Raw genomic sequence first — 16,824 nt, 5'->3', positions numbered from 1 at the left:
GTAGTTTAATATTAAAAGGTTTATCAGAAAGCTCATGTTTCCTTTCAGCTCTTTCATTTAGAAAAAAGCTACATTTAAGACATTAAAATTTGATCAAAAATATGTTCCTTATTCTTTATACTGAGTGACTCATCCGTTCATTAGGCGATCTTTGCTGTAGTGCAGTATCTGTCGCAGTGCGCATGCGCGGCCCGCTGCCTCGGCTGCCCGCTGCGCCGCTTGGAGCTCAGAGCGCAGGTTGCCCGGATACCGCCGCTGCTGTTCCCGCTCTCCCTCCGCCGCGGGAGCCGTTACTCGGAGACAAACTTGGTTCCTGCCACCGGACACCGAGCAGCCGACAGACACAAACTGTCGGTGGAGGCGCGGTGACCGGCTGAGCCTCCCTGCTCCCATCGGTTCACCTCGCGGTGGTCAGCGGACACTCGCTGGAGGTAGGAGTCCGCTTCTGGGGCGCTGCTGTCGGGATGAACCGAGGGAGGTTTCTGCCCGGGTAACTTCAGCCCGCTGTTGGCTCTGCTGTCCCGCTGAAATACCAACTCTGTTAAAGTGGCATTGCTGCTGAAATGAGCGGCTTTAACGGGGAGTTTAACCGTCAACCGCGTGGAAAACAGGGAATCGTCCCGTGGATTTCCTGCAGCTCAGGTTTTGTCCCTCTGGCCGGACCGGCTGGTTGGACAGAGGCTGGTTAGTGTCTGATAAATAAACTTAAACCAGTTTCTGAACGTCACTGGTGTCGTTGTGGTCAGGAGAAACTGCTGCACCTGTTTGGAGACACACCTGCGCCCTGATTGGCTCCTGTAATGAGTGTTGTGTTTTAAATGCATGAATATATGATATTTATTGTAATAATTGAATGTTTGTTGGCTTTTGGTAAAGCATTGATCCTGTTTCCGCTCATCTGATCCAGAAGGGAACCCCAGAAACACCTCCAGCTCATTATGGCATCCCTCTAAACCCCGCAGGGCATTCTGGGTAAAAATAATCCACAGAATAAAAATGTTCAATTCAAAATCCCATTTTGTTGTTAAATTATTGAATATAAAGACATATGAGCTAAAAAAAAACCCAACGTATCGTTTTAAATCTGTTACTCAGCCATCAGATTATCTTGATCAGCTTCATATTTAACACAACAATATTTTTTCCAGCCTCCCATCAAATCATTTCTTGAAGCAGAAATTGAGTCCATCGCTTTTGCTTGTATTGACGCTTGTGCATCATATTTACAGTTGTACCAGAAACCTGTGGATACAAATATTCTGACCGGAAAAAACTTTTTAATGTAAAAATTAAAATGTATTTAATTATTTGAAATGACTGAGTTAAAGTCCTGACCATGTGCTTTGGACTCAACTTGCTCATTTTTAAAGGACAATTTTATTTACAGAGACTGAAGTGTCTCATTTTAAAATATCTTCCAGTTTCAGTGTTGCTTGTTAATTAGCAACAGTAAAATCTTTATCGCAATAAAGTAATTTACTGTCCAGCAAAGTTTGTCATTGTGACCGGCCTAAGTTTACATTTATTCAGTGAGGCTGACAAGACGTCGCTCTGATGATGAATTATGGGAAATGTTGCTGTTGACTTGATTGCAGCAGTGAATCTGTTGGCAACAACAGCAGTGAACCAGAGGAGCTGAATAAAGTCAAATCCTGATTGTTGCATCACAGTTGAACGTTTAATCCGATTAAATACCAAACATCCACCGGGAGATTTCACAGCACTTTATCTGCTTTTAGTTTGAAGCATGAACCACATTTTGTTTTTGACATTTAGAGATTAATTATTTGCACAACTGGAGAATTTAATTTGATCTGACTTAAAATTGCACAAATTCTCATAAGAAAACACTTGAAGAGTAAAAGCTTTCTTTAAAGTGATTCTTTGTGGTGGAGCCTGATGACACCTGACCCCTGGCGGTTGTGGGAGCGGCGGTTTGGTAGCCATGGAGGCTCCTGGGAAATAACTGGCATGTTTCTGATGGTCACGTCTCTGCAGCAGCTGCAGGGAAATGAGCTGAAACTAAATGACGTTACAGCCGTCGCAGAATTAAAGCCAATAAAAGCTAATTACCTGGTTATTTTCTGGTTCCGGTGTGTTTTCTCTGTGGACCAAAAAACCCCAAATTGTAATAATATCTGCATCGGTATCGGCCGATGTTGGTCGTCTATCAATTTAGCAATCAGTTAATCATTAGCCACAGCGTATAGACGCCATAAAGATTATCTACTGAAAGAACAGAACATTCATAGCAGTAAAGCAAAAACTGAACAAAAAATAAACATTTCACATTTAAGATAAAAAAAAGTGTCTGTAAATCTGGGCTGCCCAGAAGTTCTGGAAATTTGATCTTGACTTGGTTCAAATTCAGTGAAAAGATCTCGTATTAACCACCTTTTCTATCCAGTTATTAATTGATTAATTTAAAAAAAAGGCCAGATCAGTTGCACACTATTGATGTCAAGTAGAAAAGGGCTGAACTTCCCTCATGTATAAATATATATTTTTTCTGCAGATGCATCCTGGGCTACAAATGATGAATCGTTTACTAAACAATATGTTGGGCAATTAAATGTTCTTTAGCTACATCTCTAGCAGGATGAACATTTTCAGTCTATACTGATACTCAGTAAGTTTGTTAAAGAGAAATAACTGATGATGATGATGATAGTGATGATGATGATGATGGCTCGCCCTCTGATGCTCTGACAGCTTCATCTTAACGAGGTTTAAATTGAGACATCAGCTTCCTGTCTCCTCAGGTGTTCAGTGGAGGATCGTTATCCTGCTCACCTGCCTGCTGGCCAATCAGAACTCTTCTCCATTTCAGCCCAGGGCAGCTGCGTTCAGGGAGCGTAGGGCTCCTCTGTTAGTAAACGCTGTAACTTGAGCCCGGTATCGGACCGGGTCGCCTCGGGTCGAGCCGCAGCTTCAGGTGTTGATGAGGACCCAGCAGGGCTCTGTTAGGTGAGGATTCAGTGTGGATATGATATCCTGATCTGGTCGTCCAACAGGAAATCCTCCCACAGGGAAAACCGAATGCTCCCAGAATCAGAACCTTTTCACCGGTTCAGGCCTGGCATCAGGCAGAACCTGATTATTTAACCCATTCAGCAGCACTGCAGCGTTAAAGCCTTCAGCCTCACCACCTTCGCTGGATCAGATTATTATAGAAATAACCTGGTTGGGGCTGGAATGATTAATTGGTTATAGAAATAATCCACTAATTTAGTAATTTGCAGCATATAGTTACCGACTTGTACAAAAATAATTTACATTTGTTTGGTTCCTGGTCTCTTCCTGTTTTGTTGCTGCTCTCTTCCAGTTTGGTTCCTGGTGTCTTTCTGTTTGGTTCCTGGTCTCTTCACGTTTGGTTCCTGGTCTCTTCCTGTTTGGTTCCTGGTCTCTTCCTGTTTGGTTCCTGGTCTCTTCCTGGTTCCTGGTCTTCCTGGTTTCTGGTCTTTCCTGTTTGGTTCCTGGTCTCTTCCAGTTTGGTTCCTGGTCTCTTCCTGTTTGGTTCCTGGTCTCTTCCTGTTTGGTTGCTGGTCTCTTCCTGTTTGGTTCCTGGTCTCTTCCTGTTTGGTTCCTGGTCTCTTCCTGTCCTTCCTTCCTGGTCTCTTCCTGTTTGGTTCCTGGTCTCTTCCTGTTTGGTTCCTGGTCTCTTCCTGTTTGGTTCTGGTCTCTTCCTGTTTGGTTCCTGGTCTCTTCCTGTTGGTTCCTCTCTTCCTGTTTGGTTACTGGTCTTTCCAGTTTGGTTCCTGGTCTCTTCCTGTTTGGTTCCTGGTGTCTTCCTGTTTGGTTCCTGGTCTCTTCCTGTTTGGTTCCTGGTCTCTTCCTGTTTGGTTCCTGGTCTCTTCCTGTTTGGTTCCTGGTCTTCCTGTTTGGTTCCTGGTCTCTTCCTGTTTCCTTCCTTCCTGGTCTCTTCCTGTTTGGTTCCTGGTCTCTTCCAGTTTGGTTCCTGCTCTCTTCCAGTTTGGTTCCTGGTCTCTTCCTGTTTGGTTCCTGGTCTCTTCCTGTTTGGTTCCTGGTCTCTTCCTGTTTCCTTCCTTCCTGGTCTCTTCCTGTTTGGTTCTAGGTGTCTTCCTGTTCTGTTGCTGCTCTCTTCCAGTTTGGTTCCTGGTGTCTTTCTGTTAAGTTCCTGGTCTCTTCCTGTTTGGTTCCTGGTCTCTTCCTGTTTGGTTTTTGGTCTCTTCCTGTTTGGTTCCTGGTCTCTTCCTGTTTGGTTCCTGGTCTCTTCCTGTTTGGTTCCTGGTCTCTTCCTGTTTGGTTTCTGGTCTTTTCCTGTTTGGTTCCTGGTCTCTTCCAGTTTGGTTCCTGGTCTCTTCCTGTTTGGTTCCTGGTCTCTTCCTGTTTGGTTCCTGGTCTCTTCCTCTTTTTTTGGTCTTCTGTTTCTCCTTTTTCCTGTTTGGTCTTTCCTTTTGGTTCTTCTCTTTTTTCCTGGTCTCTTCCTGTTTGGTTGCTGGTCTCTTCCTGTTTGGTTCCTGGTCTCTTCCTGTTTGGTTCCTGGTGTCTTCCTGTTTGGTTCCTGGTCTCTTCCTGTTTGGTTCCTGGTCTCTTCCTGTTTCCTTCCTTCCTGGTCTCTTCCTGTTTGGTTCCTGGTCTCTTCCTGTTTGGTTCCTGGTCTCTTCCTGTTTGGTTTCTGGTCTCTTCCTGTTTGGTTCCTGGTCTCTTCCTGTTTGGTTCCTGGTCTCTTCCTGTTTGGTTCCTGGTCTCTTCCTGTTTGGTTCCTGGTCTCTTCCTGTTTGGTTCCTGGTCTCTTCCTGTTTGGTTTCTGGTGTCTTCCTGTTTGGTTCCTGGTCTCTTCCTGTTTGGTTCCTGGTCTCTTCCTGTTTGGTTACTGGTCTTTTCCAGTTTGGTTTCTGGTCTCTTCCTGTTTGGTTCCTGGTCTCTTCCTGTTTGGTTCCTGGTCTCTTCCTGTTTGGTTCCTGGTCTCTTCCTGTTTGGTTTCTGGTCTCTTCCTGTTTGGTTCCTGGTCTCTTCCTGTTTGGTTCCTGGTCTCTTCCTGTTTGGTTCCTGGCATCTTCCTGTTTGGTTCCTGGTCTTTTCTTGTTTGGTTCCTGCGTTTCCTCCCAGTATCTCGACATACACAGTTTCTGAATCGGCCTCCAGCTGCGGTGGTTCCATAAAGCAGGATGTTCTGCTGTCAGTTTGATTCAGCCGTTTTATGACGGACTCTGAGGGCGAACAACGCGTTCAGGAGGAACTCCTCTCATTAAAACCTCTGTTCTTCTCAGCTTCTGCTTCTCAGCAGGAAAAACCTTTGAAAACATCCAGGAGATGGTGTGAAGTGAAAACTTTACGTTCTTTGATGCCTGCTTCCCCGGCTCACAGTGAGACTGTAATTAATTTCTCTGCTTCGTCTAAAGCTGCTGGACGCAGGAGCATTTAAAACGATCTGGATCAGCAGCTCTGAAGGGTTTTAAGGCTTCTTCTCTGGAGTTAATATTTCACATTAATTACTCTGTGACCTCACAGTGACCCCAAGAATAAAAAGCTCCAGATTCAGAATGTGATTTCATTTTAGAAGCAAGTCATGTTGACCAAATGCTTTAACAGACATTCCTTCAGATGTAGTCGGGCTCTGAGATATTCAGCTATTAGAGACTTTCTGGTGTTGATTCTTCAGCACAATGATGACCTTCTGTTTAATTGAAACATGTAAAAAAAGTTAATTATGTGTTTGTGTCCAGTATTAACGCGTCCAGGACGGAAACGTTGAGTTTTCTCTCTTCCCATCAGCACCTCTCTGCCCAGTTTCTCTCTCATTTTTAAATAATGACCTCTGACCTTCACTGAGGCAGCGAGGCCTTGTAATGATTTATCTCTGATAAGAATTCAAAGTTTTTATGATATATTCAAATTAATGTTTAGGAAAATCCCAAACTGTTCATTTTGTCTGGGTTGTTAGTTTTACAGTTTGTTGACAATAAATATGAACACTTTTAAAAATATGATTAAATGCAGTTTAGTGGCACAAATAACACTCTGTGATCTAAAAGGAACATGGAAGAATCAGGGATCCACTGTTTTCACTTCCGATACGATATCTGAGGATCAATATCACCCAATGCTGATCTGACACAGAAAAACAGCTGAATTAACTCAAATTTAGTTTTTAAAAAACTTGAACATAAATGTACTAAACCATTTGCAGCAGCAGTGCTACAAACTAAAACACACCAAAAGCTTCACCAGCTGGTCAGACAGTAAATAACAACATTAATTATTTCAGTCAGAGAAATAATAAAACAGCCAATAAAGAATAAATAATAAATGCATAAACATAATCTGCAACAAATCTTTCAAATGGATCAGAAAACGCAATAATAAATCCTAAATATAATGTAAAATAAATAATAAAGCACAGAATAGATCTGGATCTGGAACATTGCTACGATACTCAATCAGTAATTTTCTTTACAATATTGGATCAATTCAGATATTAATATCTGATCAGTCCATCTGTAATTACTAATGGGAATGTGCTTCAGGACCTGTAATGGAGTAAAAATAGTTCCTGCTGTTTTATCATCATCACAATATTAACAGGAAATATGATGATAAACTTTAGATTCATGTGACTCACAGTGTGTGTGTGTGTGTGTGTGTGTGTGTGTGTGTGTAGGGGTGTGTGTGTGTTTGTGTCTGTGTGTGTGTGTGTGTGTGTGCGCGTGTAGGGTGTGTGTGTGTGTGTCTGTGTGTGTGTGTGTCTGTCTGTGTGTGTGTGTGTGTGAGTGAGTGTCTGTCTGGGTGTGTGTGTGTGTGTGTGTGTGTGTGTGTGTGTGTGTGTGTGTGTGTGTGTGTGTGTGTGTTTCTCTAGGGACTGCCCTCAGTCCTGGGACGCTGCTGCATGTAAAACGGAGAGAGGTTGATTAGACGATCCCCTGGAAGCTCTCATTCCCCTCACCTGGCCTCGTTCCTGAACTAATCTGCCCACAGCCGTCACAAAGCAATTATTGCCACGGTGATAATTGTTGGAGTCAGGGTTCTGTGGAGTCCAATCAGGCTTTTTTCTCCTTTTTGCACCAGGGACAGTAGATTAAAACCGGGAACTGAAGCCGGTTCCACTGGGGGCGATTTACAGGAGACGTTGTCCTGAAGGACTCCCTGCACTGAGACATAAAAACATCCAGACTCTGAAAAACCAGCAGGTGTTCAGTCACTGCAGAGAGGGAGAGTCTTTAATGAGCAGCTGGTTGACATTAATGCTGCATTTAATTATTACAACAATTCTTTTAGTTTAAGATTCTGCAGGAAGAATCTTCAAACTGACCAGGATCTCAATGTAAAGAGAATATAAAGTTAATGACTCCATCCTCAATATCCTGAAGCCTTCAGGCTGACAGTTAATTAGCATGTAGCGACAGTGGAGAGGAACAACTGCACTTTAACAGGAAGAAACCTCCAGCAGAACCAGAGCCAGACTTAGTGTAGGAATCTTTTACCGTCTTAGGATTTGATTCTGATCCAGTTTGGGATCCAGAACTCGGCAGGAGCTGCTGAGGAACAGATGAAATGTTAGTGACCAAATTAGACGTTCCAGCCAGAAATACAACTTTTACTGTTTTTCTTGTGATTGACTGGAACCTTAATGAAATATGTTATTGGGTGGATTATTCATGGGAAACAGAGTGAACATGCTGAACGTCAATAAGCTGCAGAAAATTAAAACAGAACCCAGTAGCGTCTGACTAAGACAAGCATGTTAGGATTGTTTTAGGACAATTTTACACTTTTCATTTTTAGGATTCTTTGACTGCGTTCCCACTGCAGCCTGAAGTGACTCAATTCCAATTTCTTGCCAATTCTGATTTTCTTTGCCGTGGCCATTCATGCTGCCAAACGTATGCGACCTGCATGTTCTGCAGTGCAAATAGGCAACGACCTGAAAATGCCCCGCATGCTCAGTAGAGGGCGCAATAACTCAGAGTTCTACCAACCGCCGTAAAAAGAAGAAGTGCTCAGTGCTCAGCAGAAATAAACATAATAGGTTAACTTAATCCTCATCATAGTTCATCACGGTTGTTGTTTTTCTTTCTGCTTTCAGGTATCAGGACGCAGAATAGTGAGATTTGTTGAGTTTCAGTGACGTTCTGTCCTGGATGTGAGGAAGCATTTCCATCAAATTCATATCAGAGAAGAACCAACCTGTGCTGCTCAGACTGTCATGAAAAGATCGGATACAGGTCGCATTACGTCAAGACAAAAATCGGACTTCAGTCACTTCAGGTCCCTTTATAACACAACATCAGGAATCCACTGGATCCATCAGGAATCCACTGGATCCATTAGGAATTCACTGGATCCATCAGGAATTCACTGGATCCATCAGGAATTCACTGGATCCATCAGGAATCCACTGGATCCAACTGGATCCTGATGTTTGAATCAATTTGAAGGAATTTGGGTTTCTCCTCTGTGTCTCCTGTTGCTTGCTGCAGCTGCTGCTGCTGTTTGCTGCAACTGCTGCTGTTGCTGCTGCTGTTTGCTGCAGCTGCTGCTGCAAACAGCAGCAGATCAGCTGTTTGCTGCAGCTGATCTGCTGCTGCTGCTGCTGTTTGCTGCTGCCAGGGAGCTGACACCCCCTGGTTCTGGCTCTGGTTCTGGTTCTGGAAATGAATGGCTGTAGTAAAGGGGGCTGAGTGCTGAAGGGAACTGGACCGGAGCCAGTACTACGCTGCTGCTCAGAAGTAGCCGGGACTCAGTTCATTCACTTGGGTTCATTCTCATTGGGTCCAGCCTTTTGGTTCTGGTTCTGAATGGGTTGATGTGGGATAGGAAAACCCAGGGATGAACAGGAGCAGGTCAGCCTGGCTGGTTCTGCTCAGTTTGACCTTTCACCCCTTAACGCTGCTGTTTTGGTCGTTATGATGTCATTTACTGCTGGATGTTTTGTGCTGATTGCTTCGGTTTGGACCCGGCAGCTGGCCATGACTTTTCTGCTTTTGCAACAGATTCACAGAATGTTGTGGGTCCAATAAAAGCTGCCAGTGGTTTGGATTTGATCAGGAATTTGATAATAATATGCAGTTTACTTAGATTAAATAAGATCTGAGCATTTCATGATTCACACAAACAGAAACATCAATGAAATGTAAAATGTAAGCTGGTATTTCTGCAGCATTCCTGTGTGGAGCAGTTAAATATTTAAATGTCATTAACTCTTTCAAACTAAAACTATTAGTAGATTTTATTTAAGTCCCTCCCCTGCATTAACCGCCCTGCTTTAGTGATTTGAATGTTTTCTGGCCGCTTACATGAAGCGCAGCCATTTGTGCATTATTGAAGATCTAATCCTGCTGAGAAAATAACTCTAAAGCTGCTGTTTCATAACCACACACACACACACACACACACACACACACACACACACACACACACACACACACACACACACACCGTAACGGCGTCACACAGCTGTACTTCCTAAATTCATTGAAGGGCAGACCTCCTGCGGTGCGCCTGCAGGTTAATCTGCGTTTCAGACCTGGATGAAGACTTTCTGCTGGTTTCTGTCTCTGTTGGATGTTTGTTGGAAAGTTGAACCTAAATGAATTGATCTGCTTTTTATCGCCGGGTTTATATTAATCTCATTGGGATTGAAACTCTGAACCTGATAAGAACATCCTGGAGTTTTAATGAGTGAAGGAAATATGTGATCTGTAAACCTGAAAACACAGCTGATTAATTTGTATCGTGGGTTCATATTGACCTATTTCAGAGACACATCTCCTTCTAAGATGAGGAAGGATTTGCATAAATGTTTTGATTTATTCTGTTGTTCAGATTTATCTGCTCTTCCTGCAGAGCATGTTCCTTTAGAGACTTCACTTCACAGAAACGATTAATTTCTGGTGCTAATTTATTACATTTAGGATTTAAGTTCTCAAACTTTCCTCAGTTAATAATACATTTCAGGAAGCAGAAATTCACCAAATGGCTCTAAATGAATAATTTAAACAATCTGCAGAGATCTTAGGAGCAGCTTTGTTAATTTGCAGAAATAAAAAAACTTTCAGCAGAGAGTGAAGCTGCATTTTTTAGATTTTTGAAACAGCCGCCATCTTTCTGATGAACTCGGCGCCATTTTCTGTTGATTATTCATGAATTCTTTGATTAATTGAAAGATAATCTGTGAATTCAACCCATTTTTCCCTTGCAGTCACAAAAGGACAGAATGATGGATTCCTCTGAGTTTCACATCATTTTAACTCCGACGTGTTAATGGAGTTTTTCCACAGCAGACACATTTATACTGGTCTCTGCAGGAGAAACCGGATCTGATTAATGCCGGCTCGGTCCCACTGCGGTTCTGAACCGGAAAGATGAAAATGACATCGTCAGGTTTCTGTTCAGCAGCTGAACTTTACCTGCTCACATCAGGCGAATAAAACTGCTTTAAATGTTTTTTTTCTAAATAATACAACCTTGAAACGTTGGGTTTTGGTCGAATCAGTTCAGTTTGACCTGCTAATAATCCAGATTAGCTCTGATTGGTTGAAACTGCGTTGATGAGGCGTTTGGACCCATCGGTTTCCTGCTGTAGCATTTATGAAACTCACTCTGTGATCCAGAATCTCAGCGATTTCCTTTCTGAGCTGATAAACTGATTCTAGGATTTTCTACTCAAACTCAGTTTTACCATCGTCTGTTAGTCCCAAAACGGACCCCAGTGCATGCTGGGAGCTGACTGGTGTTTGTCTTCAACACCAACCCAACCTGCCTGACTGATGCGTTCATATCGCCATGCCGCCAGCGGCTTCCTGCCTGGCGACCCGGTTCTGACGCCAGGCCTCTCTGGTTCCTCCATGAACACATGAAAACTGGAACAATCAGAAGCAGAACCGATGGGTCCAAACGCCTCATCCATAGATTAATCAGTTTATCAATTAAAAAAATTGCCTCATTAAATACATTAAATTATGCAAATAAATAAAACTGACTTACAAGTAACTTTCTACAAATAAATAGGTTATTTTAAGTTAATTATTCCTTAATCTGATCAAAATATTCTACTTTAATTGGTAGATTATTTCACTGATAACGAGATGTTTTCCATGTGAAAAAGCCGACCCATTAGGTTGGACTCAGAGCCATCAGAACCTTTCAGTCCTGAAGTTTCACCTTCTGCTGAAGAGCAACTTGATTATCTGCTGCGTTGCCACCGACTGTCAGATAACAGGATGTAGAGGTTATGTTGATGGAAATCATTAAATCCACATCATTAGCAAACAAACCATCTGTGTGTGTGTGTGTGTGTGTGTGTCTGTGTGTGTGTGTGTGTGTGTCCGTGTGTGTGTGTGTCCGTGTGTGTGTGTGTCCGTGTGTGTGTGTGTCCGTGTGTGTGTGTGTCCGTGTGTGTGTGTGTGTGTCCATGTGTGTGTGTGTTCAACCTGCCCACGCTGTCTCTGTGCAGAAGTGACACAGATCCTCCTTTGCTCAATATCTCATTCATTTATCAGACTACAGATGAACTGTCTGCGGTTCGAGTCCAAAGAACAGCACTCAGGTTTCTCCCAGGTCCAACGTTGCAGTCATGGCTGCTCTCTGCTGCAGCGTTGGGAGAAACTGGCCTAATAAAAGCAGCGGTACAAACTGCCTCCTGGCTTTGGAGCAGCAGAACTCCCAGGTGTGAGAAAGTGTGTCATCCCCAGCTTTTGGTTCAGCCTCAGAGAGTTGCTGCCTTTTGTCAAATGATAGGAATGCTCTGGATGACAGAACGGTTTTTACCTTCCCACCTCGGCTGCTGAGAGCTCACAGGAGGAATTATTTGAAGTGGTGTGAGAACATAAAAGCCTCCACATGAAAGTTTCCGGCAGTAAAACTGACCTGATAAACACGAGCCAAAATAAAACTGGAGGACAGGAGAGGCAGCAGGAGCCGTCAGATGCCTGCAGGGGGTCTGGCTGGAGGCTCATGTCCATTTTAGTCTGACCTGCAACTCTGACTCTGCTGTTTGTCTGAAAGCATCATTCACCGATAACAGAGTCTCTGTTAAAGTCACAACATCGTCGTCATGTTTCACTCAGCGCCTCAGAAAGCTTTCAGGCTTCCTGACTGCAGCTCTTCTGGCTCCTGCAGGAGTTGCTGCAGATTTTGAAAGCAGGTAGTTATTTTCATTTCAAACAAACTTTAAGTTCCTGAGTGAGAGGTTTTCATCTGGTTAAAGCAGCACTGGGCAAAACATCAGCAACTATACAATGAAGATCAATACGATCAATAGATAATACATGTGAATGAACGTTTCAGACATATTGGTAAGTTTAACCGTATAAACTTGGAAATATCAAGGCATATTGACAAGTGGGTTCATAAAAATGTCAGCAATCAGTTCTCTGACCTATGAAATCTCAACTGTCTGCAGTGTGTGTGCAGAGTGTGTGTGCGTGTGCAGGTTGTGTGTGCGTGCGTGCGTGTGTGTGTGTGTGTGTGTGTGCGTGCGTGTGCAGGGTGTGTGTGCGTGTGTGCGCGTGCAGAGTGTGTGGCTTAGATTACACCCGGTTTTTGATAAACCTGCAACCCTCACTATTACAGAATGAAATAACTGGAATCAAAAATATCTCCTGGACTCTTTCCAACCAGAGCTCAGATCCTTGGTTCTGATCCGGATTCTGTCGGGTCGTTCTCACAGAAACTTGTTTGCCTTCAGCATAAATAATCTGAAGCTGGATCAGATTATTTATGCTTCACTGCGTCTCATTTTTATTACATCTTTTTACGTGTTTAAAAACCATGTTGATCTTCACCTTATGGTTCATAATGACTCACTGATTAACTTTAACAATGTTTTTGTTTCATTTTCTGTGTTTTTTGTTTTTGTATTTAAGTCTTTCTGGTTCCTGTTTTGTCAAAGTTGCTTTATAAACTAAAGTTTGTCTGAGTTTTGCTGTTTTATTAAACATTTGTTTCCTGCCTAACGAGCGCCTCAGCTGAACCATCGGGAGCCTAATTTGGCCTCTAATTCTAATTGTAGTTTAGTAGAATGAGATGAACTGATTTCTCAGTGTTTTCTCTGGTCCGTCTCGTAACGTGGGCGTTCTGAGGTCCTGCTGGAACATTTCTGCATGTGAGGCTTATGCAAATAAACCCGGATCTCTGGGGTTGTTTACAGCCTCTCTGGGTTTTAAAGCAGGTTGGCTCCATGATCAGAGAGTCTATTTTTATGCAGAGGTAAAAAACCTTTCTTACCTGCTCTCCCCCTCCTGTCCTGTTATTTTTTTCTGTTGTTCTTTAATCAGCGTCGTCTTCTTGCCACACGCTGAGCTCGCCATCTGCCGCTGCTGTCAGCGCCTCAGGAAGTCATCGCTGTATTTCTGATTATCTGGCTTTAATCGCCTCCTCTTCAGGGAGACGCAAGGTTAGCAGGGAAAGCAGCTCGCATGAGGTCCAATAAAACCGCAGCGGTAAAATAAATCCACTCGACCTTCAATGTCTGGCCTGATATGAAGACATCAGAGCTCTGCTGCGTTGTGTTACAACACTTTATGTATTTTTGTTATCAACTTTAGCTTAATGTTCTGAGTTTTTTCCAACAGCTATTAATGTACCAACTTTTCTAAGAGTTAATTATGAATAATTATGCATGATACAAACCACAAGTCTTCATCTTTCCTTTACACACGGATCTGATCCATTTTGGATTATTTTATTTTGTGCTTCATATTTTAATAGAACTGTCGATCAGATCCATCTAATGATGCTGAACTGGATCAAATATGACTGAGAGGTGAAAGCCGAGCAGCGTCGCAGTGAGCTGTAAATCCCGGATCATCTGCGACAAACATTCCCAAAACAAAGATCGGCGTTACATCACCGTAACAACCGATGCAACCCGTGACCTGTCAGTTTCTGACGGCCATGTTTGGTGTTTTTCCTCCACAGTGGGACCTGAGAGGCTGAGGACTGGGAGGCGTTGGACTGCATGAGGAGGCCGAGCGACGGGACGCTGGCCCTCACCTAGACCCCGCCCCCATCGACCCCTAACCCCCCCACACCGCCCTGACATGGTGAGACCCCTCTGCTTACTGGTAGCTGAGGTGAACCAGTAGCAGTAATCCCAGTTCCTCCCAGTCTAATGGTTTCTGACACCATCACCAGATGTTTCCATTATGTGTGAAATCTTTGTCTATATTCTGCTAAATTCACCACTGCTGTGTTTTTATTAAGTAAGAAATTGCTTGCTGTCGTCTTCTTCTTCATTTCTGATAGTAGTAAAAACCCAAACAGGTTTTTCCATTGCAGTTTTGCTAAACTGGAATATGGCTAGAAAACATATAATCTACCGCAAAAACATTTTGAGAAACATTTAAACATTGGAGCGTTTCCAATGACTAAATTGATTTTTGTCATTTTAATTTGCACAATTTTATGGTTCATGGAGATGCAGCTACTAAGTCAAATATATATCACATTGATATTTATTGTCTCCAAATTAGCCTACTGTCTCTTTAAGAAACTCCTGCTTTTTCTGAAGCTCCGCCTTCAGGAAGTCATCAAAACATGGCTCCTCTAAAGCCCTTTAACAACCTGTTTACCAGTGTTTTTCTGAGCAGTAGCTCCTAGAATGAGCTCAGCTTTTCCATCAGGTGTTTGCTAATTGCTGCTGGCTAGTCTGAAGGAGCTGAGTGTTGGGGGAAGGTACTCTGCAAAGTCCAAAAATAACCAAAAGTTTCTCAGGGCGGATGTATGGTTCTGATTTGATCACAACGTTTGATGCAAACGTTTTGTTGCAAATAATCAACAGAGTATCAAAAAGATTCAATCAACAGAGTATCAAAAAGATTCAAGTTAAGAAAGTAGCATGAAGCTAGCAGGTCATCTTCCTGAACTTCAGCTGAGCTGCAGCTAGGGGGCGTTTGGTTCTTTCATCTGGAGACGCATTTCCACCCTGAAAACATCGATAACGTCTTTCGGCTAAAAACCGTTCTGTCGTCTGTCTTCCTCTGGAGGCTTTTTACAGGTAAACCCAAATGTTAAAGCAGTTTTCTCTGCTCTGAATGTAACGTGAAAGTAAATGTCAGGCAAACGGTGGATGTAATTAAATCAGTGAGCGTCGTCAAACTCCTCCATCCTGCAGGTAGCAGGCCTGACGGAACGCCGGGCTCTGATCCAGAATCCATGTTGACGTCTTAATCTTTCATCTGAGCGCCGTTAATGTTTAGTTTTGTGGGTTACGGTTGTCGACTCGACGCTCACTCTCCTCCGCCTCCAGCAGCTCGGAGATTAGCTGGGCTGTGATGAACGACCTCACAACTTCGCTCAGAACCACCGTGAATTATTAACGCCCGTCATGAATAACGCGCCGTAATGAGGAGCGCTTACAGGCTGCGCGGTCGGAGGAGAGGATGGCAGTTTAACAGAAGACAAGATGGAGTGAGGCGGTGTGGCGACCTTTGACCTGATGGCTGGTAGATGGAGGAGCTCTGGCCTGAAAAAATGACATCCTGGTTCACTGTGCAGCAGCGAGGGGACGGTTCAGTGATGTCACAGAGGTCAAAGTTGAGCAGATGAAGCTGAATCAGGGTCATGATGCTCAGACCTGCCGCAGCTCAGACCTGCCGTAGCTTAGAGCTGCAGTCTGTAACTTCTATATGTTTTTTGCATATTTGTGAAAACTCACCATGTTGTGATAATTTAAAATGAGACAAAGAGTTCAGGTGTTTATCTGAGTCGGGACAGTTTCCTGCTGTCTAATTATCTGTGTGATGCTTTGCTTTGATGATCTGCTGCTGATAATCCCTCTGCAGCATAAAGCCCAAAGTTCTGATGGTTCTGTTCTGCAAATGAGCGTCATGGAGGGAAAATGCCACTTCTGACTAAAAAACATCAACATATGAGCGTTTCTGTGGCCTCCATTCATCTTCTTCTATGGTGGCTGTAACTCTGCTGCAGATCCTGGATTTATGTCTGCAGTTTTTAATCACAGGTGCAGAACCAGAACCAGAACTGCTCAATAAAACTGGCTCATTAGTTTTCCTCAGAAAGGCAGCAGCTGTAATTGAAACAGCCGTCCAACTCGCCTGCCTCGGTGTTTTCATTCATGTGGGCAGTCGGGCGATGAAGGTTTGATTACAGCAGGGCTGCAACTAACAATTACTTGATTTAATCTGTTGATTATTCTAACGATTATAATTGTATTTAGAAAAGCGTCAATAGATCAGACTGCTGAACTGTGTTTTAACTTGTTCATTTAGTTTATGTATAAAAGTGTCTCTCCTCAACCTCAGAGGTCGTTCCGGTCGTTTGCGAACGACGACCGCCATGTCATGGCCAAACACGCCAGCGTCTACCCGGCGCCGGAGGAGCTGGAGGCCGTCCAGGCGCTGGTGTCCACCGCAGAGGGAGCTCTGAAGAAGGTTTCTGACTGGATGGACGGCCTGAAGGACTCCGCAGGGAAGACGTCCAGCTGTGATGACGAAGAGGAGGAAGATGCTGCAGAGACGGAGTGAGTGGGATTGTGTTAAAAACTCAGTGGGTTCACTGTAGAAGCGGTGACCCTGTAGAGCAGACGTTGGTGCTGTGAGGTAATCGGACGCTGGCCGCCCTTCCTCTGTCTTAGCCCAGCTGGAGCGCCGGTTCTGTGCGGGGTGAACCGGGTCGGCCTGCTGGCCAAAGGTCTGCTGATCAGAGGCGACATGGAGCTGGAGCTGGTGCTGATGTGCCGACCCAAACCCACCAAGCTGCTGCTGTACACCGTCAGCGCCAACCTGCCCCTGCAGATCCAGGTACAGGCCGTCAGCGCGCCCGCCCCTTTAAGACACGCAGGAACTGGCCTTAAAGGGGCGGCGTCATGTTAAATCCATTTTACATCAAATTATGTCTGTC

General features: G+C 43.9%; 1 protein-coding gene across 4 annotated transcripts in view; it reads left to right on the top strand.

Moving 5' to 3' along the window:
• The first annotated feature begins 204 nt into the window (after window positions 1–204).
• The window catches only part of LOC129365977 (spermatid perinuclear RNA-binding protein-like), a 33,379-nt gene continuing 16,759 nt past the window's right edge, over window positions 205–16,824 (top strand). For 2 of the 4 annotated variants that reach the window (XM_055039548.1, XM_055039551.1), the window contains exons 1-4: window positions 205–431; window positions 13,882–14,006; window positions 16,227–16,444; window positions 16,559–16,724. In XM_055039548.1, coding sequence (XP_054895523.1) covers window positions 14,004–14,006; window positions 16,227–16,444; window positions 16,559–16,724 — 387 coding nt within the window. In that variant the 5' untranslated portion in view covers window positions 205–431; window positions 13,882–14,003. Of the gene's footprint in view, window positions 432–2,762; window positions 2,968–13,671; window positions 13,756–13,881; window positions 14,007–16,226; window positions 16,445–16,558; window positions 16,725–16,824 lie in introns of all 4 variants that reach the window. The other 2 variants (XM_055039550.1, XM_055039549.1) reach the window with 2 other exon arrangements.

The sequence above is a fragment of the Poeciliopsis prolifica genome, unplaced genomic scaffold (assembly GCF_027474105.1).
Source record: "Poeciliopsis prolifica strain line A6 unplaced genomic scaffold, Auburn_PproV2 SCAFFOLD014, whole genome shotgun sequence".
NCBI classification, from domain to species: Eukaryota; Metazoa; Chordata; class Actinopteri; order Cyprinodontiformes; family Poeciliidae; genus Poeciliopsis; species Poeciliopsis prolifica.
The sequence above is the reverse complement of the archived record's forward strand: the minus strand, read 5'-3'. Positions and strand labels throughout refer to the sequence as shown.